Source organism: Phalacrocorax carbo, chromosome 2 (assembly GCF_963921805.1).
Source record: "Phalacrocorax carbo chromosome 2, bPhaCar2.1, whole genome shotgun sequence".
NCBI classification, from domain to species: Eukaryota; Metazoa; Chordata; class Aves; order Suliformes; family Phalacrocoracidae; genus Phalacrocorax; species Phalacrocorax carbo.
Genome location: NC_087514.1, coordinates 6,656,273 through 6,679,124, shown reverse-complemented (window position 1 = coordinate 6,679,124; position 22,852 = coordinate 6,656,273). Strand labels below are relative to the sequence as shown.

Here is a 22,852-nt window from a genome sequence, read left to right as displayed (position 1 = left end):
TGGAACCATCCAAATATTTTCATTCAACGAATGGAAACATTGAAATTTTCATAAATGTTTTCAAACTTCTCAGTTCATCACAAAGGAGGTTTTAACCTGAGTTCATATATCATATATGCTTATTTCCTCATGTGTTAACTACCCCAAAAGTGCTACAACTTTGTTAATAAGTAAATGATCATTAAATCAAAGACAGCCAAGTTCCTGGGTTAATATTCAGGAGAAATAGGAATCATATTGGTCCAATCACATTTAGAGAATTAGCTTTCTTATTCTCATTCTGTACTTCAGAAGTGGCTCATGTCTTTATGTGGACAAAGGACATAGAAACTGAAGACAAATATTTATTTCTTCCAAAAGCACCAATATTTGGAAGCTTGAATGCCTTAAAGCCATAGCACTTTATTCTCTGAAACAGAAATGGAAATGGAGAGTTTGAAAGTCCCACCTGATCTATTTTCTAACACTGCACTCCTTTGGCTAAGAGATTCTCCTCAGCTCAATTAAATGATTTGCCTCTGTTACCCTGTACTTCAGGCACTATTTGAAGTAGTTGAGTCCTGCCACGAGGAAAAACTTCTCCAGGAAGAGTTCAGAATCCAGCACGGCAATGTGGGCAGCGCGGCCTATCAATGTGTTGGCGGTGTTTGGCAGAGCATGGAACACGTTGTGTCTGATCAAAGTGCAGTCCTTCGCCCCAATCAAAGGCTGGAGAAGGTTGTTAATCATTTCTGCATAAACAGGACCTGCAAAAGAGTTTAGATGTCACGCCTATGTGCCAAAGCTGCTAGATCCCCTCTTTCCTTCCAGTGTCATTTAGTTACAGTAGCAATGAGAAGGAAAATGGAAGCAAGGCCAAAATGCAAGAGAGAGCAATCCATTTTAAAGGTTTGCTGAGTGCCAGGATGTTGTTAATTTAATGGAGGCACTAGCCATCTGAAGAAGGTCTGCTGAAGCTCCTAGCATGAAGAATGGGACACTCCTGAGCATTTAGACTCATTACATCTGTGGTGGAAAGAAATGCTCGTTTCCTTCAGGGGAATATAGTTGGACTCATGCTGCCTGTGATTTCAAATGCAAAAGTGTCTGGCAAGACCTAGAGGTCCATTCAGGTTTCTCTGGGGAATCTAAATGCAGGGAGGACATCATATAGATAGCTGAGGAGTTTATAGGGCAAAAACAATGGCTCAGGAAACTTGTGCTCATAAATGATCTACACTGAATGTAGATATGGGTCCTGCTAGGTAAAACATCTCCCTGAGAAACAACCAACAGGAGAGTTAGAAAATTACCTTTTGATTCATATCTGAGGTAGATAGAAAGAGCTGCAATTTAGGTAAGATGTGTAAAGGCAACCATGTTGATTATTGGGCCTGGGTGTCTCTTTCTACTTCCAAAGACTGCCTCCATTTCTAGATAATCACCTATGCTAAATGGGTATGAAATTACACTGAAAATTATTTCTGGAAGTGGTATCAAACTGAAGCCATGGAATATTGTTTAGCCTGGAGCAGAGAAGACTGAGGGAGAATCTTATCAATGCTTATAAATATCTTAAAGGGTGAGTGTCAAGAGGATGGGACTGGACTCTTTTTAGTGGTGCCCAACAACAGGCCAAGGGGCAATGGGCACAAGTTGGAACACAGGAAGTTCCACCTAAACATGAGGAAAAACAAAGCACTGGAACAGGCTGCCCAGGGAGGCTGTGGATTTTCCTTCCCTGGAGACATTCAAACCCCACCTGGACGCGTTCCTGTGCCCCCTGCTCTGGGTGTGCCTGCTCAAGCAGGGGGGTCGGACAAGAGGATCTCCAGAGGTCCCTTCCAACCCCTGCTATTCTGTGATTCTGTGACTCTGTGATTTTATAAATGAGGGAGACTGCTAAAAACAAAGGCAATACCTAGAGGCAATATAAAGCCTAAATCCACAGGAGGGCTAGACCTCTGATGGCATGAGCCCTGATGTGCTTTACTTTAGTTTAGATCTTTATTTTAGATCTATTCCTTTAAATTACCTGGCAATCATCCAAACACTATTGAAAACATAGGGAAAACCCCCTGACTTTGGATGTGCTGAGAGATGTTTCATTATGTAAAACAAAGGTGAGACAGTAGTAGCAAATAAGTAGGTTACAGAAAAACACTTGAAGAGCTAGTTCTATTATCATCACTTTAAAAAAAATAAATTAGAGGGAAGGGGAAGAAGCAGTAAGAAACCTTTGATTATGACCTGATTGAAATTTGTTTTCATCAGACAAAGTGCATCTTAAAAAGCTTCTTTTATTGATTTCGGTAATTTCCTGTGGGAAGAAAACACTTTCTTCCTTATCAAATAAACATTTGAGTTTTCATCATGGTTATGAAAAACCCTTCTAATGCAATTACCTCAGTTACACAAAAACACATTTCCTCAACAGTTTTGTAAATATAGAAAGGATCTTAAACATACCTGTGTGTCTGTCCTTAAGTGCATTTTTGCACATTTCTATTCTTGCTGAATGAAAGGGTACATATCTGTCTTGGGGTGAGGCCACTAACACAACATTTTTAAAGTACTGAAGACCTGTGACAAACGCATTAAATACATTTATCACAATGATGCACAGAAATGAAAATATATACAGCATCAACATGACTACTTCATGTTCAAATGCATTTGAAAATCTACAGTGCAAAATAATAATAAACATGCAACACAATCTTAGATTCAGAATAGCTCAAACTCATTTCTATTTTAACTATAAGAAACTATTTGTTACTTATCAACACCCATATAGGTTAATTGTATGTCCACAAAAATGTAAGAACTGTCTCTGTTTGAAAAACCGGTTTGATTAAAACTTTAATCTTGAAATATTTATGCCTCTAAACATTGGAAACACATGTACAGACCCACTACAGTCAATGAGTGGTTTTGGAGAAATAACTGTTCACAGGAATGGGGATCACATCCAAAAAGAACACAACAAATTAGTACAATTTTCAAATAAAATAGAGAGAGGAGAAGAGGAACCATCTTCACTGCTATGATGTCATACTATTACATCAGTTTTCAGGGCGTCTTGGGATCCAGTCCCTGCATTCAGCAGTCCCTTGATAAATGCATACTGGTGGTACCTGGACTGGAAAACAGGAATCCTCCCTCTTCCTTGGAGGCAATGTGGGCACTGACAGACTGTGGAAACAGGGTCCTGCTGTTTACCCAGTCTGTGATCTCTTCAGCCCTCCATCACCCACATTCAGCAGAAAAGCAGGAAAATGGACACAGGTGATCTAATCTAATAGTCCAGAGAGTATCCCGAACACAGCAGAGATGTAGGTTTGACTACCATCTTTCCCTGCCTCTTATGGGAAAGGGGCCCAGAATCAAATAATTTGATTTCTAGATTTTCATAGAAAAATATGTGATCACCACCACGAAGAAGAGTCCTGTTGGCTGTCTTTGCTAAGCCTGGCCGAATCTGTCTATCATTTTTTCTTGTGCAATCAAACCAACTGATTTTGTGACTTCAGTCTGAGGTAAAAGGTAGGAGAAGCAACAGTGAGTGTAACTATATCTAAAATCTATGTGACAAGGTTCAATAGGGAATATTTATTTTTTCGTTCAAGACAAGCAAGAAAGACAAGATTAAAGTAGCAGGGACTTCTTCTTTAAGAAGAAAGTCAGAAATTACTGGAAGCTTAAAGAGTTATCTGGAAAAGTAGGCACAACACTGCTTCTGGTATTTCTCCCTCTGTAGGTTCTCTCAAATAGTTTTGGGAGAAGGTTGCTGGAGTAGTGGCACCTCTATTTTGACTTAGTATGCCAGCTCATATGTTCACATCTGGACCTACCTCCTTCTTCAGATTTTTCACCTAAGCACCTACCTGGATGATTCTGACCTTACAAACAACCCTCTTCACATTTAAATTTCTGCTTTCTGCTTTTGCAGGGACAACACCTTCATTTACAGCTTGTTAGACCTCCAGTCTACAAAGCTAACAAACAACGAATTGCTTTGACTCACAATACACGCTTGGGAATTCTTTGCTTGGGATGTTACAATGTGAGCTTCCTGTGTAGACTCGGTTTTATTTGAACATAGGAGTAGTAAAGCAGACGAACTGTATTCCACAAAAATGAGAGCCAGGGAATCAAAAGGAAAATTCAAATAAGGAAATTCAAGTAATGTCAAGAATCAGCAGCTTCCCATCATTGATTATGTCATGTAGTATGTTCATAAAATTATAAAACACCTCTATCTGTCTGTCAGAATAAGAATTAAGAAGTTATATTAATCTTAACACAGTCTTTGTTTCCTATTAGCAATGTACCAAAATATGAGAAAAAAAATTCTATATCAAGTAGTGAACTTGTGACTACATACTTGGCCCCCGTTTGCTCACGCACAATATTAAAAAGCCAACTATTAAAAGAAAACATTTGCTTGAATAGAAGGATCATGCTTGCTTTGTTTCCTTAAGAAAAGTCTGATTTATTTCATCTATTCATGACAGACCAAGGATGGGGTAAAAATATCTCTATTTAGCCATCATTTTTGCAGTGTGCGGCCATACATCTCCCTCTGTAGTACAAAGGTGTCAAAATAGACATGAATAAAATTTGTTTTTCATCTCACAAAGTCATATTTCTTAGAGACAAGAGATGTTAAACTTAAAAAAATAATAAAAAAGGAAAAATGGTTTTCATCTAGTGGCATAAATTAAGCAATGGTGGCCTGTCAAGAATGATGTTTCTTCTTGCAGAATATAAACTTAGGTGCATGTTTACTACATCATGGAGGTCTTCTTTGGAGCTAAAAGTTTGGCAAATATACTCACTGATAACTGGCACAGAAAAAAATTAACAGAGAAAATTGATATCAAATTTTAGGCAGAGCAGCCCTTCTTGAAAGCAAGAGTGATTAAAGAACATTCATTAACAAAATGTAGATTTCCTTTACTCCCTGCAGGATATGGCAATCCAGCACAATCCTTTGGAATGCCCTTGATATTTACACAGCCACACCAAGCCCTACTCACCCGTTTTTTGGCTGAGCTGATAGAGGAAACATTTGCGCAGATCCGCATTGTCCCTGAAGGTCAGTTGCAAAAGTGACCCTGACTTTTTCAACTTCTGCATGAGCCATAGACCTGGAATGAAAATTGATGCAATTTTTTATCTTGTTTGCTAATTACCAGCCAAGGGGATTAAAGGCATGTGCTTACAGTAAGGGTAGTGCTGTAACTCAATATAAGTCTTTGTTTCCTCTTGTATTGCTAATCAACAGGGAGAAAAGTCTAAGGGTCTCACTGGATAGGGGTAACAGTTTTAATCTAAAAGAGGGCAGATTTAAACTAAATGTAAGGAAGACATTTTTTACAATGAAGGTGGTGAAACACTGACACAGGTTGCCCAGAGAGGTGATAGATGCTCCATCCCTGGAATCATTCAAGGTCAGGTTGAACAGGGCTTTGAGCAACCTGATCTAGTTGAAAATGTCCCTGCTCACTGCAGGGGGGTTGGACTAGATGACCTCTAAAGGTCCCTTCCAACCCAAACTATTCTGTGATTCTATGATTCTATGTTTATCAATGCCCTGGTAGCTTAAACACTCAGGAAGGCTGAACTGTAGGATGTTCCATTCCCATAACACTCTAAGTATCTTCGTCAGCCTTGGAGATGTCTCTCTGAATTGGCAGTACACAGAGAAGTGGAAGAATACAGTGGAAGCAAGATCATCTTTCACTGCTGCACACCTTGGGTTTTTCAGGGGGCACTGTGCTGGACCTGGTAGTACATACTGAAAGCCCCTCTCACTGCAAATTTTTCTGTGTGGGTTTGAAGACTTCAGCAAATATTTTTCCACAACTTCAGTGTACAAGTCCCGTTGTTACAATTTATTGCTACCTCCATGTGTTGCTCTCTCATGCACTCTTCCATGGACTGCAGCCAGTCATAGGTTTCCCATCAACTCTTACCTGTACTAACCAAAGTACTGTTGTTGTAAAGGGTTCCCAGGTGAGGCCCAGAGAGGGACAGGAAGGTGTGTAACTTGTTGAGGTAATAGCGAAACCTGGGGCGAGTTAGTACAGATCGAATGATGACATTACCAAGGGAATGTCCAATGAAACTGTTGGAAAGAAAGAATTACATTACCACAAAACCCATCAGTATTTTATTTAAATTAAACATAAGGGTGGCATAAATTTCTCTTGAGGGGACTCTATCAGGGTTTTCAGTAACATCCTTTAGTTACCATTTCACATTTTTTTCAGCCAGTAGATGCTCTTCCATCTACAACAAAGTGAAAATCCATCTCACTGATACAATGGTTTTTGACACTGGGCACTTTTGGAAAAGCTAATTTCACTGAATGTTGCTCATGTAACTCAGTTACAGTCTATTAATTATCAGAACACTTACCTTATTCGGGATATGGAGAGGTTGTACAACTGGATATGCTGAATAATTTCATCCAATAATCGATCAGTCATTGTATCAAAGTCAGCAAAAGTATCAGTCTAGTGAAAAATTGAATGAGTTGGAGAATTAAAATATATTGCACTTATTGCAGACTGATGATATTTCCAAAGTAAAATGCAAGCAGAAGTAAAAACCAGTCCAAACTTTCTTTATACATGCTCAAGGTGGGGACCGGGGCATTTTTCTCAGTCTTCAAGTCCCCTAAAAATTGAAGTTTTGCTTTGAAAACAGATTAATGAAGTTTCACTTTCAGTTTTTTAGAAAATAGCTCCCAACTAATATTGCACACTTACTCAAGACAAGAATTCCCTTTCTCAAATAACCTCAACAGTATTGAGACCATCAGTGTGGGTAACTTAGCTACCATTAAAGCCCATGTGGATATTCACTGTCCTCAGTGAGCTCGTAGGTAAAGTAAGGCAAAATTTTCTGTCATAGAGTCTCTTTGACTCTATATTGTGCCTTTTAGCTTCAAGAACACAACCTGAGAATTTAAGTAGTACTACAGTAACTCTACACTTTGTAAGGCATGAAAACTGGGCCCTCTAGAAGACAATTTATATTTTAAGGGGAGTGAATTATCTCCTGCAGTTACTTTTCTTTCTCTACTGACTGTGCCTCTAACTTTGGTACGTGTCATGATAGTATAAACCCGGACCTACAATTTATTAACAGTAAGATTAACAATATTAGGCTGAGTGATTCCAGAATCATAAGTATTATCTCAAAGCAGCCTGACTTGACACTGGTGAGAACTGCTAAGGCTCAGCTGCTCTAGATACCATACTCTGCACATGGAAGAAAAGCTTTTGGCATTTAAGATTTAACAGATTACTGCAATAAAATAGTTTACAGCAATATTCACTGACACGTGGGTTATGCTGATGCTAAGGATGTAATCACAAAATTATTTGGCCATCTTCATGAAATGCTGTGTGTTTGTTATTCAGCAGTTATCAGTAAGAGAATGAGTGCTAGACAGAGACAAACAATTTGTTGCTTGCAACAGTGCTGCCAGTTGTGGTACAATAAAACATATAATATATTGTCCAGTCTATATGATTGCAAGCAGATCTTATTCAGAACTGTGTCATTTGACAATCCAACAGGACTCTAAATCAAATTCATAACTAATGAGATACCACAAAAACAATCATCAAATGTTGGAACAGCTATTCAGAGCAAACATATCAGTAATTAATGCTTTTGTGACACAACTCATCTTGCTAATTGCAGCTCTTGCAAAGGAAAACATGAGCATGTTCACGTTGCAATACAGTCTTAAAATAAATGTTCTCATAAACTACAAACAGTCCACTAACCTTCTGCCTGTTTGTTTTTTCTGCATTGATAATTAATTATTTCCTTCTAGGCTCATTATCCCAAATCTTTCAGGTTGTTTAAAAGTGGAAGAATATCAGCCTGAACATTAATCATAAACAAAATACATCAAATTTCACCTGGTTATATCTCCATCCTTTAGTTTCACCTCAGCCTGATTGAGCTTGTCAAATGTATTACAAATGAATGTCTAAAAAAAGTGATTTGCATTTTCCTCTTGAAGGCAAACTTCAGCTAAATGACTGATTTTTTGAGTCATTTTCAGTGTGCTTCACAGAGCAGGGAAAAAAGGGTGACAGGATGATTTACGGTACCCAAATAGTCATCAAACCACACAGGTTCTATTTCCAGTGCCATGGGAACTTACTCAATTTCCCAAACTACAGGAGCACTAAAATTTCCCCTATGGGCTCTTGATAATTTTAAATAGAGATGTTGTAAGGTGTTTCATTCTCTGAAAACATGAGAAGAGGCTTTGATGAAAGTCTGAAGGGGTCTCCTCATTATTTTCATCTTGCTTACGTTCACTGTGCAGGTCTGCTGCTGACAGAGATGTGCACTGGAAGGTGGCAAGTTCACAGACTAACACCAAGTGGCCACTTCAAAATACAAAAGCTGTTGAACAAAGAAGGTGGGAAAGTTTTGACTCAAGTTTCTCAGCTGCTCATAAATCAGAATAATGTTTCTGACTGGGCACTGGAAATCCTTATCTTGTGCATAAAGTGAGGCCTCTGTGTCATAAATACAGGTTCATTGCAGAGCAAAGCACAGAATTCATTTCTGTTTCTCTGCCTAGACTAGCAATGAATTTTTCTGGAAGGCATTTCTTTATCATTCAAGGAAATAAATCTCACAAACATTGCAACAGGAGAAACAATGGCTGATGCAGCAAAGGAAGCTGGCAACACCTGCTGGATATTGCACATCCTCCAGGGAATTTAGCATCACTAAATTTGCTGCTTTCTGTCAGTGCTGTGTTGCCTGGCATTCAATAAGCAGAGGCTAAGTTTGCAAACTGACAGGATAAATCAATTTTCTTCTTCTAAGTTGTAGTCCTATGACTGCTAATGTCATTGCCTTTGGCTTTAATGCTAGGAATATTTTCTCTTGGGTTTGAATACCCTATCAAATTAGACAGGAACAGGAACAGGCCTTTGCATTAACTACTATATAAAATTCCTTGAATTCTCCAGTGCTTTTACTTCATTCACTTGGTGAAAAGGCTTTGCTGAAGGCCCTGTTTCAGCAATGTCAACAGCTTGTAGCATATCTAAAGGAAGACAGAAATTAGCTCTGTACTACCTGATTTCTTTCAGACATTAGGAAGTCCAGTTTTCCACCAGGGAGTCCCAGTTCTATAAAAGTCTTTACCAGCCGCAGATCTGCACTGTTACCTAGAAATAAATGGTACTGTAAAAGATGTAATTCAACAGAAAAATAACTAATATAAAGTAAATTTGATACATTCCTCTTCCAATAAACCTTGACACCAGGGAGCTTTTGCTAAATGTTGCTAAGACAGCTCACTACACCTCAGGATCATGCATTGAAACAGTGGGAGGGCAAGAATACCCCCAGCCTGCACAAGGTGGGGCTGGACCTCACCTCCTGCTGCTAGGGACTGCATAAATGGTGGGGAAGAAAGGGTGAAGATCAGGCCTGGAACAACTCTGTCCCCTATATACTGAACAGGAGAGGTAAGCCAAAAAGCCAAAAAGCTGAGGTCTGTTCTTGCAGCTGGAAGAGTAGCCTGCCTCTGTGTATTCACAATTAGAGATGGTGCTGAAATACTGTCAGGCTCCAAATATTTTGGGACATGCCCCATTCTATACCAGAAAAATCCAAAATCTTCTGAAATATTTTGTTGGAAAAGGAGGTACTTCCACCTCATGAGAAGGACTCACTGCCACTGAGATATTGAATGGCAAATAGTCCTTGCTCAAGCCAATGTTTGTTTTCCATATTTCTGAGAATGCCTGAGATTTCAATCTCTACCCCTTCTTCACTGCAGTTTTAAGGTCAACATCTACACCTTTCCCATTGATACCAATAATTTTTCAAGAGATATTTCAAGTTTAACCCATCTGTTTTCTGCTTAGAAAGCATATATGTAAAAAATTCCAGGGCATGCTTCCTCTGCAGTGAATAATGATTTTTATTCTCTTACTTTCTAAAACCAGCCACTGTCTACCCTATAACAGAATTGGGGGAGGGTTAAATAATGTTTTCATCCTGGTGACATACTGCAAAACAACCAAGCATCTGTGGAAAGACAAGAAGAGTTACTGTAATGCACTCCATCTGTACACAGAAGGACTGGTGTAATTGGTGTAGAATTCTGTTTAAACAACAACAACAAAAAGTTGCAGCACCCATTTCTTACAGCAAATATTTAATATTCTCCTAGATCTTTTATTACAATAAAATGAATAATATGATAAGGACTAAATACTTAGCTAAGATAAATACTTTAGACTCTCCATTCTTTCAAACTTGCTGAACATCTGCCTTTTTTTTTGTTTTTGTTTGTTTGTTTGTTTAAACCAAAATGACTTGCAAACAGCAATTCTTCCTGGCCTTACCATCCAATCCATGGACACAGACAACCAGGTGAATTCCATCTTCCAAATTTTCCTCCTCTTCCTCTGGTGGAAAATACGGGATATCAGAAGCTAGTACAGATAAGTCACTGTACAGAAATCCTTCAATCTTCATTTCTTTTTTAAATTTTTCTTTGGCCTGATAAAAACTGGAGAATACATTAATTAATCACAATAGAACTGGGTGTTCATCAATAAACCTTCAAACTAGAAATGAGGAGGCTGGTATTTGCAAGAAGTTATGTTTGCAACTTTTAAGTAGAGACCTGGACACTATCCCTTATCTATTCTGATTGAGACAAATCAGGATGCAGGGAAGAAAATCAGTTTCTGAATGATTTGGCTACATACAGGGAATACCTAAAGCCCATTAACACCTCATACCTACCAGAGGAACGAAGGATTTACAAAAAGTAATTTTATGATGGCCCATAACAATGAGACTAAGATACAAACTTAGCAATTTTGCATCTTAACAATGTCATCAGCCTTATAGATACTGAAATGCTATATTTCAAAGAAACATTAAAAAAAAAAATTTCTAGCATCAGATGCATTTATAGGCAGGCAGAAGGTGTTCTCTCCATTCTTCAGACTGTGGAGTTAAACGTTGCACCTCATATGGTAGATACGTTTGGTTTGGTTTGGTTTCAGGTTGTTTTGAAAATATTTAGTAGGTAGAGGAAAAGCAGCTCAATGCTGAAAGAATTAACCTAGCCCCTTTCTTACTCAAGGCCTAAAATTTGACACATGAATTCATTCTGAAACATTCTGCTAGCTGAAGATGCCAAACTCTTCAGTGGTTTTTTGCCTTAGCAAAACTTATCCAGAGCTTTGAAAGAAGGAATAATCACAACATAAGTGTAGAATTAGGTAGAAAATTGGGATGAACCAGGTTAGGAGATACAAACCTTGGGGATAGCTTAAGGTCACTTGATATAATGGCAAGCAATTACTTACGTCAGCTTTACCGACTTTAAAGGGATACAAGAATGAAAAATCTAGCATTTGGACCTGGACGCCCTGGATTCATGTGCATGAATCCATGCTTAAACATTTTGCTTCACAAAGAAGGAACAAATTTTGTGATTAGATTAAGCAGGACTTACAACACGGTCTATTAAACAAACCTCAAGATGCTTTCAGAAAAATAAAAATAAAGCCTTGGGTGGCAAATGAATGCAAGTGCAGAAAGCCAAAATTTTGGGCAGCTGAATGGGTTGAGAAATTCCCATGTTTCTGTTTTCCCTCAGCACAACAGAGACACCAAAATACGTCAGAAGTATACATTTTCTAGCGTGTCAATCTGTGAAATGGGTCACTGTAACATCAAGGCCACAATGTGCATGGGCAATGCAGCGAGCAAAAAAAATAATGCCTTTTCCCAAGCTACCCAGAATGCCAACTGACCCATTTTTTCTAGTTTCAGAAGCTGAAGCTGAGACCCAACCAGCCAATCTCTGCTCCTATTCCATAGTTTAGCTAATGAGTGCAATTATTTAAGCAGAAGAGAAAAACAAGCTATGGTACTGCCATAGTGAACTGACTATCTGGGATCAATAATCAAGTCTGGGTGACCTTGACTTCAGGAAGGAGGGCCAGGTCTTAAAGTTTATTTAGACACCCACTGTGCCTAATGAGGGTTAAGGACCTAACGTCTCTGGCAATCTCAGTCTCTCTGTGTTTTATTCCTTTCTATCTTTTTAGATTATATATCCTATATAAGCCATTTGGCTATTTGGATTATTTATATTTTAATTCCTCAAGCATCAACTGTCTCTGAAAGAAAACTTACTGTATTAGGGCTCTGAACTTTGTCAGGGTCTCTTGGCATTACAGTAACATTAACAAAGAAAGTAATTAGATATTCTTACTTCAGCATCCTTTCATTGGTTTCTTCATCCATCTCATTTGAATTAGAAGAGACAACTCCGAAAGAGCCCAGAGGCTGGCGTGTAATGGGGAATGCAGCTTGCTTTGCAGAGAAGCCGACCATAGCAGGGGTCTCTTTGAGCACAGAAGAAAAGGGAAGACATGTGGCTGTGCAAGAGACAGACAGGTTAACCACATCAACAGCCTTTCTGCTATCCAGGGCTACTCCCTCCGTTGTCGCCAAATGAAAGCCAGTGCCATTAGCTACAAGTTTATGCTCTTGGCTGTTGGGTTCCTGAGGATATTCAGCTTGGTAGGATCCTGCAGCAGCGTCTGCTGAGGCAGGTGAGTCGTTGAGCTCAATTTCTTGTAACCCTTGCATTTCTGCATACACTGCTGGGCTCTCATCAGCAAGAGAGCTGCCACACTCTCCTTGCATTGAGCCAAGGTCAGTTGAGGTCTCTGAAGGAGCTGGAACAGGATAGCAAAAATCTGGTACCAGCTTTACGCTTTGTGAGAAACTCTCTTCCTCTGAAATTCTGCTATTGGAGTAAAAGCCTTGTTGTATTTTTAAACTGTCCAGCTTAAGCTTATCCTTTGGATCCTCAGTGAATGTATTAAACTTATCTACATTTTTGTCCAAGTAATTAGAAGCACTTGGTGTTTTTAAGCTGCACTCAACACTGCTCTCCAGTGACGGGCATTCAGAGACATTATCTCGGAGCTGCTTTGGACAAATGGGTGGTTTTGCATTTCCAAACTACAGTAAGTCTCTGGAAAAACTTCTTTCTCTTCCTCCCCTTCAACTCAGTGTTACTGCTACTGTGTTTGATGGAGGGCTTGGGATGTCCTCTTGGTTCTGGTTCTCCACTTTCAGCAGTGAATCGACACTCAGAAAAGTCCATGATTAATTTTCCATCTCCATTGTCTGTTTCTGTGCAAATTTTTAAGTTTCCTCCTGAATCTCCTGAGTTTGCTTCACTGTGTTTGGATATATCCACCTCCTCTGCGGCTCCTCTGGGCTGCTGATCTGAGGAGCTGAGACAGATTTCGTCAGTTTGGTAAGCTCCACTTCCCTCTCCTCTTCCTCAAAGGGCAAAGAGCTGATGGATGTAAGCGATGCTTGGATCCCACTGGGCAAGCTGGTATTGCTTTCTGTGTGGCCACCCTCCAGGGAATTTCGGTGGATGGCATGCCTTCGTACCAAGTGGTGCAGGATCTCTCGATCGCTGGGCAGCTCCAGTGCCCGGCTACGAGCATCAGACCATGCCACTGAACTTGGTTCACTTTCAATGCCTGAATCAGATATTATAGAGGAGGATCTTTTTATAACCCCTGACATCAGGGTAAATTCTTCACACTCCTCACCTCGTTGCTCCTTTGTGAACAATTTCAGTTCAAAGTTGTGTGTGGGCAAAGCTTTCAAAGCAGGGAGCAGAGCCTTGGTGTCTGAATCTCCTGTTTTTTCAAGGACTGGTTAATTCATTCAGTGCAAACTCAGAAGAAGTGAAATTATTCTCGGGATGACTAGATTCATCTATTTTATGCATTTCAGTCCTGTCTTCCAAGCCATCAGTTCCACATGCTCCACACTCATACTGAGCACTAACAATTAACACAGGCTCACTTTTGTGGGAATCCTTATTGCTAGGTTTCGTATCTCCATAGGTGACATCCGCCACAAGCCTACTGTCTTTTAATAAAACTTCCTTGGGTGTTTTGAAGTCTTCTGATGTGCGTTCTGTATTGCCTGGCTCTGAGTCAGAAGTAGTTTCCTTACTTGAAATAAAAATATTTTCAGGTTTCCTTTGGGCTTCTTTGTTCGTTGTACATACCTGAGATGCGGAGTGGTGGTTCAAACCCTTAGCTGTATGAGCAGCACCTTCAGTACCACTGTATATGCAGGAGGGATTCCCTTTTATCCTGTCTGTGTGTATTAGCAAAGTCCCTTTCCCAAAGTCTCCTTTCATTACTGCAGTGACATCATTTGATTCAAAACTTTCGTTGTCATCTATTACATCCATTTGGGTGTTTGCAGGAACCTCAAAATCTGGGAAAGTTTCCAAATTCTGATCTGAAAGAGAGAAAGAGGGAAAGAGGGAAAGAGAGAAAGAGGAAAGAGGAAAAGGGAAAGAGAAAGAGGGGAAAGAGGGAAAGAGGGAAGGGGGGGGGGAGAGAGAGAGAGAGAAGAAAGAAGAGGGAAAGAGAGGAAAGAGAGGAAAGAGAGGAAAGAGAGGAAGGAAGGAAAGAAAGGAAGGAAGGAAAGAGAGGAAGGAAAGAGAGGAAGGAAGGAAGGAAGGAAAGAGAGGAAGGAAGGAAGGAAGGAAGGAAGGAAGGAAAGAGAGGAAGGAAGGAAAGAGAGGAAGGAAGGAAAGAGAGGAAGGAAAGAGAGGAAGGAAGGAAGGAAGGAAAGAGAGGAAGGAAGGAAGAAGGAAGGAAGGAAGGAAGGAAGGAAGGAAGAGAGGAAGGAAGGAAAGAGAGGAAGGAAGGAAGGAAGGAAGGAAGGAAGGAAGGAAGGAAGGAAGGAAGGAAGGAAGGAAGGAAGGAAGGAAGGAAGGAAGGAAGGAAGGAAGGAAGGAAGGAAGGAAGGAAGGAGAGGAAGAAGGAAGGAAGGAAGGAAGGAAGGAAGGAAGGAAGGAAGGAAGGAAGGAAGGAAGGAAGGAAGGAAGGAAGGAAGGAAGGAAGGAAGGAAGGAAGGAAGGAAGGAAGGAAGGAAGGAAGGAAGAAGGAAGGAAGGAAGGAAGGAAGGAAGGAAGAAGAAGGAAGGAAGGAAGGAAAGGGAAGGAAAGGAAGGAAAGGAAGGAAGGAAGGAAGGAAGGAAGGAAGGAAGGAAGGAAGGAAGGAAGGAAGGAAGGAAGGAAGGAAGGAAGGAAGGATGGAAGGAAGAAGGAAGGAAGGAAGGAAGGAAGGAGGAAGGAAGGAAGGAAGGAAGGAAGGAAGGAGGAAGGAAGGAAGGAAGGAAGGAAGGAAGGAAGGAAGGAAGGAAGGAAGGAAGGAAGGAAGGAAGGAAGGAAGGAAGGAAGGAAGGAAGGAAGGAAGGAAGGAAGAAGGAAGGAAGGAAGGAAGGAAGGAAGGAAGGAAGGAAGGAAGGAAGGAAGGAAGGAAGGAAGGAAGGAAGGAAGGAAGAAGGAAGGAAGGAAGGAAGGAAGGAAGGAAGGAAGGAAAGAAAGGAAGGAAGAAGAGAAAGAAGAAGAAAGAAAGAAAGAAAGAAAGGAAAGAAAGAAAGAAAGAAAGAAAGAAAGAAAGGAAAGAAAGAAAGAAAGAAGAAAGAAAGAAAGAAAGAAAGAAAGAAAGAAGAAAGAAAGAAAGAAAGAAAGAAAGAAAGAAAGAAAGAAAGAAAGAAAGAAAGAAAGAAAGAAAGAAAGAGAAGAAAAGAAAAGAAAGAAAGAAAGAAAGAAAGAAAGAAAGAAAGAAAGAAGAAAAGAAGAAAGAAAGAAAGAAAGAAAGAAAAGAAAGAAAGAAAGAAAGAAAGGAAGAAAGAAAGAAAGAAAGAAAGAAGAAGAAAGAAAGAAAGAAAGAAAGAAAGAAGAAAGAAAGAAAAGAAAAGAAAGAAAGAAAGAAAGAAAGAAAAGAAAGAAAGAAAGAAAAGAAAGAAAGAAGAAAGAAGAAAAAGAAGTAGTATCTGCAAGAGCACAACAAATTAACCCTAGGGTCATGTGGGACTTCAAAAGGTGTTTGTAAGGCCTAAAAATTATTTATATTTATATTATATAAATTACACATACGTTGGAGGCATATTACAAATGCAAATGCCAGAATGTATTTAACTAGAATTATACTCACTGAACAGTTACAGTGAGGTCAAAGTAGACAATATCAATAAAATATATTTTCCTTAGTATAACTGTATCTAAACTGCTAGTTTTTACAGCATAAGTAAGCAAAACCAAGCTGACACTTCTTTTTATTCCTGCTGTCCTACAACTTTGTTTATAGTATAGCTCTTGCTTGTGAGTCAGTTTAATACTCAGTTTAATAGTTTAAATATCTCTAATGAGCATTGTCCAAATTTAGGGAGTTGACTAATTCTAGAAGAGTGGGAATTTTGGGACCACAGGCCATATTTACTGGACTATGGCCACCTAGAATATTAATACATATTGATTCCTTGCTAATCTTAATAATTGAGTAAACAAATAAAAAGAAGAAAGGGAACCAAGGCCTGTGAGGTTTCACTACAAATCTGTGGAACTAAATAATTTTTTAATTAAAAGTTTGATTCGGGTACTCAAGTGGAAAATATTTTTTTGGAAAGCAATGCTGTGTTGGGCTTTTTGCCGAGATTGTCCTTTTTGTTCTGAATTTCCTACCACTAGATGTCACACTGGAGATGAAATTCGTAGTGCTGTTTTTCCTTTAAATTTGTACGGTAACAAAAATCCAAAAGATTTTGCCTCCAGCTCTTGTAACTAAACAGCTTACATTGAAGATGAAAAATATGAATCTACAGGAAACACCCTAGTTTGCTAGAGAAAACAGATTTTTCTAGTTTGCTGGGGAAAGCAGGTGAATTCAGCTATATTACATAGTATATCACACACTGATTCAAGCCAGAGTCAGCCCAAGGGATGGGAAATCGCTTACCTTGGGCTGGGGAAGTGAACCTCCCTCAGCACAAGCTGTTTCACTCACCTTTGCAAGGCATATCCATGTACCTATCTTCAAAGATAACTGGGAGCGTGTTCCAGTCCCCATCGATGTCGAGGCATTCTGCTGGAAGCGGGGGCATGCTGGTGAAGTACTCCGAATTACGAATTTCTGTAGAAATCTGTCCATGACTTTGGATCCTGGCAGCAAAGTACAAAAGAAATTGAGTGTTTGAGTAGTTACTGTGCTGTTTCTCCATGACCCCTGCAAGCCCAGCAGCAAAGCTGGATGTGTAGGCAGAAGACAGAGGCAACGTGCTTAAAACGAGAGGAGGCAGTACTGCATGATAAGGGGGTACCCAGCCCTCCTAGGAGGTTTCTCATGAGTTGATTTCTATCTCTCAGTTAGAGAAACCTACAACTTGCACACTACCTCACTGCAAAACCCCTGTCTTTTTGAAAATTTTCCAGATGTCTCTGCTACAGGCTCCTGTTAGCTACCATAACTCATTGCTGTCCTCCCCGGGGTCACTGCTGCTGGCTGAGACTGGATCCTTCAGCTGGCTTCCTGGTCAAGAAAAGAGGTCTCTCTGGCTGTGGCAACAGTTACAAAACACAGATGCAGGAAGCAGTAATCAAAAATTTGGTTGAGCAGTACAGGGAGAAAGAAGGCCAAGAAGGATGCATGGCAGGCCCTCTATCTCACTTATACCAGCCCACAGAGCACTGCAATATCTCACATACGTATGCATCTGGAAGAGCTAAGACACATGAGTTCAGCCACTGCCTGTTGGCAGAATTAGAATAACTGTCTGTTTCCATCTTTTGGGCCATGTAAAATGCTACCTGGTTTTCGTCAGTGAACGTGACATTAAACTGGCACACAAATGTGGGTTCAGCTATAATAAATACAATAATTTTCAGTTCTGATGAGCTTTCTTATGTAATCATCTTCCTGAAAAAATGGGGAAAACAGCAACTACAAAGTTTGTTTATTTGTGTTGACTCTTTGTAGAATTAATCTGTTTATCCTAAGGAATAAAGGGGAAGGCAACAAGCTTTTCATAGATGGTCAGCTGGAAGCACTTCTGCACAGATCCCATAGGACAGCACAATGGCAATATTTCACATTGGCAAAAGGCAGGTAATCATCATGTGGAAGTTAACTGGAAAAAAACTCACTTTACAATTTATGAAGCAAAACTCAAACATCAAGGTTGTAATTCATGCTAGTATGGAAGATTCCTATGTCCAGACACAAATAACTTGTTCAGACCAGCATACCAGATTCAAGTTCAGAACATAATTGTTGCTTTCTATCCTTTGCTCTTACTTGTAGGCCAGTTATTTTTTCCTCAGAGATAAACAAGTCGTTGGTTGCTAGAACATGACTCAGACAGGAGTCACAAACAACTAACTGCTCAATATTGCCTGCAGCAGCACCACCTGGATGTTTAGAGTTAGCTCTTAACAGCATAATAAAGTTCTCACTGACACATTAATTAATAGCATCAGCATTTTACTAAAGACTACGTGTAAAAATAATAAACCCAACTTGCTTTGAGACCAATCTCAGGCACAAAAGATGAATTATTGATATTGAAAGGTGTGAGAAAAAATATTTTTTCTGTAAAATATTGGGAGGTTATGTCGCCTGCTAGAGGCTCCCACCCTGTGTGACACCCAACCTATTGAAAATGGTGTGTCCTCTTCTGACCAAGCAGTCAAATGCTGCCAGGCATGTAGGTACATGGCCTCACAAAGAACTCACAGCAACAGTATGGGAGGCAAAAATAAAGCTCCTGTCTGGTAAGAAGGAAGAAATAACCAGGGGAAAAGACTGTTACTGTTGGAGGTGGTTGTACAGCACCTGGCATGCTGAGAACTGATCTCACCTGGCAAGTCTGTGAACCCGACTAATACTCCCTACTGTCATCCCCCCCATTAATAATACTCAGGCAGCCAAGGCTCTCTTTTTCTAACTACATCATCTAGCAAAAATAAAAAAGAAAACATGACTTTGTCATGAGGCCTGTATAGACCAAATTTACTACATAGACCAACTTTTAAATTTTGTAAACTATTTTACTTTTTATTTTACTCAGTCTTCTTGTAAATCACTGAGGAAAAATAGGTTTGTCTGAGGATATGGGCTAGTTCTGTGGCTGCCTGGAGAAATAAAAGCACTTCATGCAATTAGGCTTCCCCTGTGCAGGGTTATGCTTGCTTGAATGGGGCCATGAGTGTCTGTGCCCTCACCCCAGGCTCTTGACATGGGGTTCTCCTTGTACATAGCTCACTTAAAACCTGACATGGGAGGTCTAGGTGAGCACAGCTGGGCCCCTGCAGCTATGGTGATGATCTAATTTGGCAGAACAAGGTAGCCTTGTACAACCCATTCACTAATGAAGTCATGGCCCTTTCCATCAACACTGAATCAGCCCTAAAGTCCTTAGTGACAGCTCTGAAAAAGTGATTTTCTTCTTTGCACTAGGTCAGAAACAGATGGCTCACTTAAGCTTTATCATTGTGACAGGACCTGATGTCGTGGCCTTTAAGCCCCTTCTGAAAGATGGGTTTCTACACTGGTAATGCTGTGGTCCTCCCATGGTGACAGGCTGTTTCATTGGACAAATAGTCTGAATATTCCTTGTTACTCATAAATTCAAATTGGAGCATCTTTGAACTCTGCCTTCAGGGGTCAGGTCCTGAGTATTGTCCATGTGCTCCACTTGGGATCATTGGCTAAAACTGAAGGCAGGATTTGTCCTGGTGTAGCTTTAAAACTGGCTCCTCATACTGCACATCTTGGTTCCAAGCAAGAAGGGTCAAGCAGAAGGAAATACTTACCTTGCCAATGCTTTATAGCAATTTGTTATGAATGCAGCCCAGCGCAGTGTTTGTTTTCCCAGACTGTTTTGCACTGTTGATTCTTGGTCAGTTAATTATAAGCCTTGAGCTCACATCGTTCCCACAGTTCCTTCAGCTAATGTGGTGGTATTTCCCATTCCTGTCCTCCACTGCTGCATCTAATGAACATCCACAGCTTTGCACTGGCTGTTTAATGTTCCTGTCTGCATTTAAGGTTCCTTTCTGCTATAGAAAGTAGGGCTGGACTAAACACCAGAAGAAATCCATAACTGCCCACCCCCAAAAATATATATTAGAGATGGTAAAAAGCAAATTTTGAAATGTTAGTCTTTTGCTGCTTGTCAGCATTTATTTCACATTAAAAATACCAGTACTGGCTCTGGTGTAGTGGGTTTGGGAAGTTAACTGAAGAAAGATATAAAAAAAAAATTTCTGCCTGCCCTGAGGCTGGTGGTGTTGGTGGACATATGCTCTGAGGAGAAATGCACCCAATTGCAACTAAGAAGAGAGGTGGGGAAAGAGGATGTTCTGCATCGTATCCCTAGATTATAGGAACATTGAAATTAATGATTTCTGGGGCCTGATCAGAGTCACTTACTTTTGATGCTGATTTCAATGATTTTACAATATGGAGGTAGAACAGACTCAGTGACTTCTTTCAAACTAAACTCCATATCAAGCAGAAAAAGACTTTGGTCTTGATTGCAAAGTGTTTTAAACTACATTTTCAGTTTTCCAGTGACAGGGAAGGGTTAATTGGTTACTCACAGGCCTTCCTGGAAAGTGAGCACAGCAAGTTTCTGGTGCTCGGTGTAGAAGAAGGCTTCTGAGAATCTCCTCACCTGAGGGAGAAACACACAAGTTAAATCTAAGATCTGCTGAAAGATGCCAAGTACAATGAGGCTGATACAGAGCAGTGAATGTCAGGACCAGATTCCTTAGTATGCTCTGTCTGCCTTAAACCACTCTGGTGACAAAAAAACCAAAGAGCTCAAATATGTTTCACTTTCCCAGTCCAGCACAAAGCAGCTGGTGTTGTTGCATATTTTGCTGGGAGGCAAGATGTGTCCCTTGACAGTAAATCAAGATTTGCTTATGTGCACTTCTGACTACTTTTCTAAAAGCTGTCAAATTTACCATTTTCCCCTGTATTCTTGAAGTGGGGAAATTTTCTTCCTTTCCCACTGTGCAAACAATATAGCAGCAGTGGAGTGAGTTACTAAATTAGAACAATTCATAACTGATCATCTCTTCTATGGGAACATCCACAGTGACTCCCAAGAGAATGAAGGAAGTCTCATATATCATCCCAGAGGAGAGTAAGACCTATCATGGTAGGAGCACATCTGCCTATGTCATGATAATTACAAATAAGAGCTCTTCAAATCTCTTCATGGACATCAGATCTGTTCAGTGTTGGATAATCAATTACAAAAGAGCCACAGATCTGAAGTGGCTGGCAGAGCACAGAATGTGGAATTCACTACAAAAAAATATCGGTACTGCTGTCTGCCTTGGAGTAAGCTTTGAGTTTAAATGAATCAAGTGCAATATGCAATCAAATGTACTAAGCTGTTAAACTACAGCCCATAGATTACTAATAATTTTTGTAAAAATGACCTCTGTTACAGTGTCAGAAAGTGACAGCGAAAAGCATATGTCATAGCATCTTGACGTCTCCGTAAATCCCAGCTGTGCTTTATCAAATGGCCTTTCTGAAAAAAAGGACTAGCATCCTTTCAAAAAGACTGTAACATAATAGTATGACTTTTCATCTGGGGCTCTCAAACTGTTTTCCAGAGATGGGAAAGCGTCATTAGACACTGTTTATATGGGGAGGAACTGAAGCTCACAAAGATAAGTAATTTGCCAAAAGTCAAGCAGGCAGTTGGCATCAGTTAAGCCGGGAACAAACCACAGGCTGGGATTCACCTTGCTGGAGCTGGGAACATACACAGTTGGGTCCTTTGGTTGAAAGCCACACAGCTTCTCTCAGAGTCAAGGGAGACCTAGTCAAATTAACCAGGGGAGTCTCAGCTTCAGTCACATCCTCCTGAATTTTATGCTTCCTTTTTGCAAACTCAACCATGCTCTCAGGGAGAGAAACCAGAGGGTTGTTCTCATCACTCTGGAGAGTAACCAGACCTCCACTGACTTTGACAGGAACCAGAACATAAGCTGAGATGTCAATACATACACTGTAGACTCCTAAAGCTAACCAAGGTGAATCCTACCCTTTTCTCTGTCCCTAATCTAATCATTAGATCAGACTATGAGTTCAGCTCAGGTGATGTGCAGAACAATGACCAAAAACGTCCTAATGGAAGACACAGCACTTGCTGAACCAATCAGATAAGCAGACCTGACAAAATTAGCTAAAAAGACAAGTGCTCTTGTGCTTTCTTTAGTATTATGTACAAGAAGCAATTTCCACATGAACAATATTAATACCTTGTTGTGTGCACCTGACTAGGAGAAAAGCAAGAGCTAGCTATATATATATGTGTGACATAGTGAAGAAAGCAAATATATATTCTTCATAGTAGTTTTGTGAAAAAAGTTGAGATAAAATCATGTTTTTAGTTATTTGTCATTGTGATGCTTGTCCTTTTTGAAACAAATGTTTATGGTTTATGGATATCTAGCAAATACAGGTGCTATCTACCTCTTCCCACTCACCTCCTGTTCCATGTCTGATTGTGGTGTTCAAAGTGCACTCATTTTATACAGGATCCCATAAAAGCAACAGCCTTCATTCGAGAAATTGAAATCTGTAATTTCAAATCCTGGGCTTCACTTCTTCTTCACCCCTTGTCCTTCTCACCCCATTTCAAGTAAATATTCATATAGGCAGAACAGTATTGGAAATATATAGCCAGATAAATCATTAACATCTATCAGGAGGTTACCATTACTGAACTTGCTTTGAACATCTCAACATTACCCTTAGCATGTGATGTTCCTGAGTCAGATAAGCTGTGACTTCTGGATGGAGTGTTGCCACCTCCAGGAACTGGGTCCACAGGGCCAGGAGGTGTGAGCAAAGCCAAGCAAGGTCCTTGCTTATCTGTTCTGCTATCTTCTCTGGATTGCTCAGCAGCTGGAGGAGGGAAAGGA

General features: G+C 40.0%; 1 protein-coding gene across 1 annotated transcript in view; it reads right to left on the bottom strand.

The window, feature by feature from the left end:
* Window positions 1–258: 258 nt before the first annotated feature.
* Window positions 259–22,852, bottom strand: part of FAM135B (family with sequence similarity 135 member B) — a 149,847-nt gene continuing 127,253 nt past the window's right edge. The window contains 15 exon segments of the mRNA XM_064442042.1: window positions 259–746; window positions 2,449–2,562; window positions 5,022–5,132; window positions 5,961–6,112; window positions 6,406–6,503; window positions 9,109–9,200; window positions 10,389–10,555; window positions 12,281–13,031; window positions 13,034–13,078; window positions 13,081–13,287; window positions 13,290–13,749; window positions 13,751–14,352; window positions 16,911–17,065; window positions 20,504–20,577; window positions 22,680–22,835. Of these exon segments, the coding sequence (XP_064298112.1) occupies window positions 541–746; window positions 2,449–2,562; window positions 5,022–5,132; window positions 5,961–6,112; window positions 6,406–6,503; window positions 9,109–9,200; window positions 10,389–10,555; window positions 12,281–13,031; window positions 13,034–13,078; window positions 13,081–13,287; window positions 13,290–13,749; window positions 13,751–14,352; window positions 16,911–17,065; window positions 20,504–20,577; window positions 22,680–22,835 (3,390 nt within the window). The 3' untranslated portion in view covers window positions 259–540.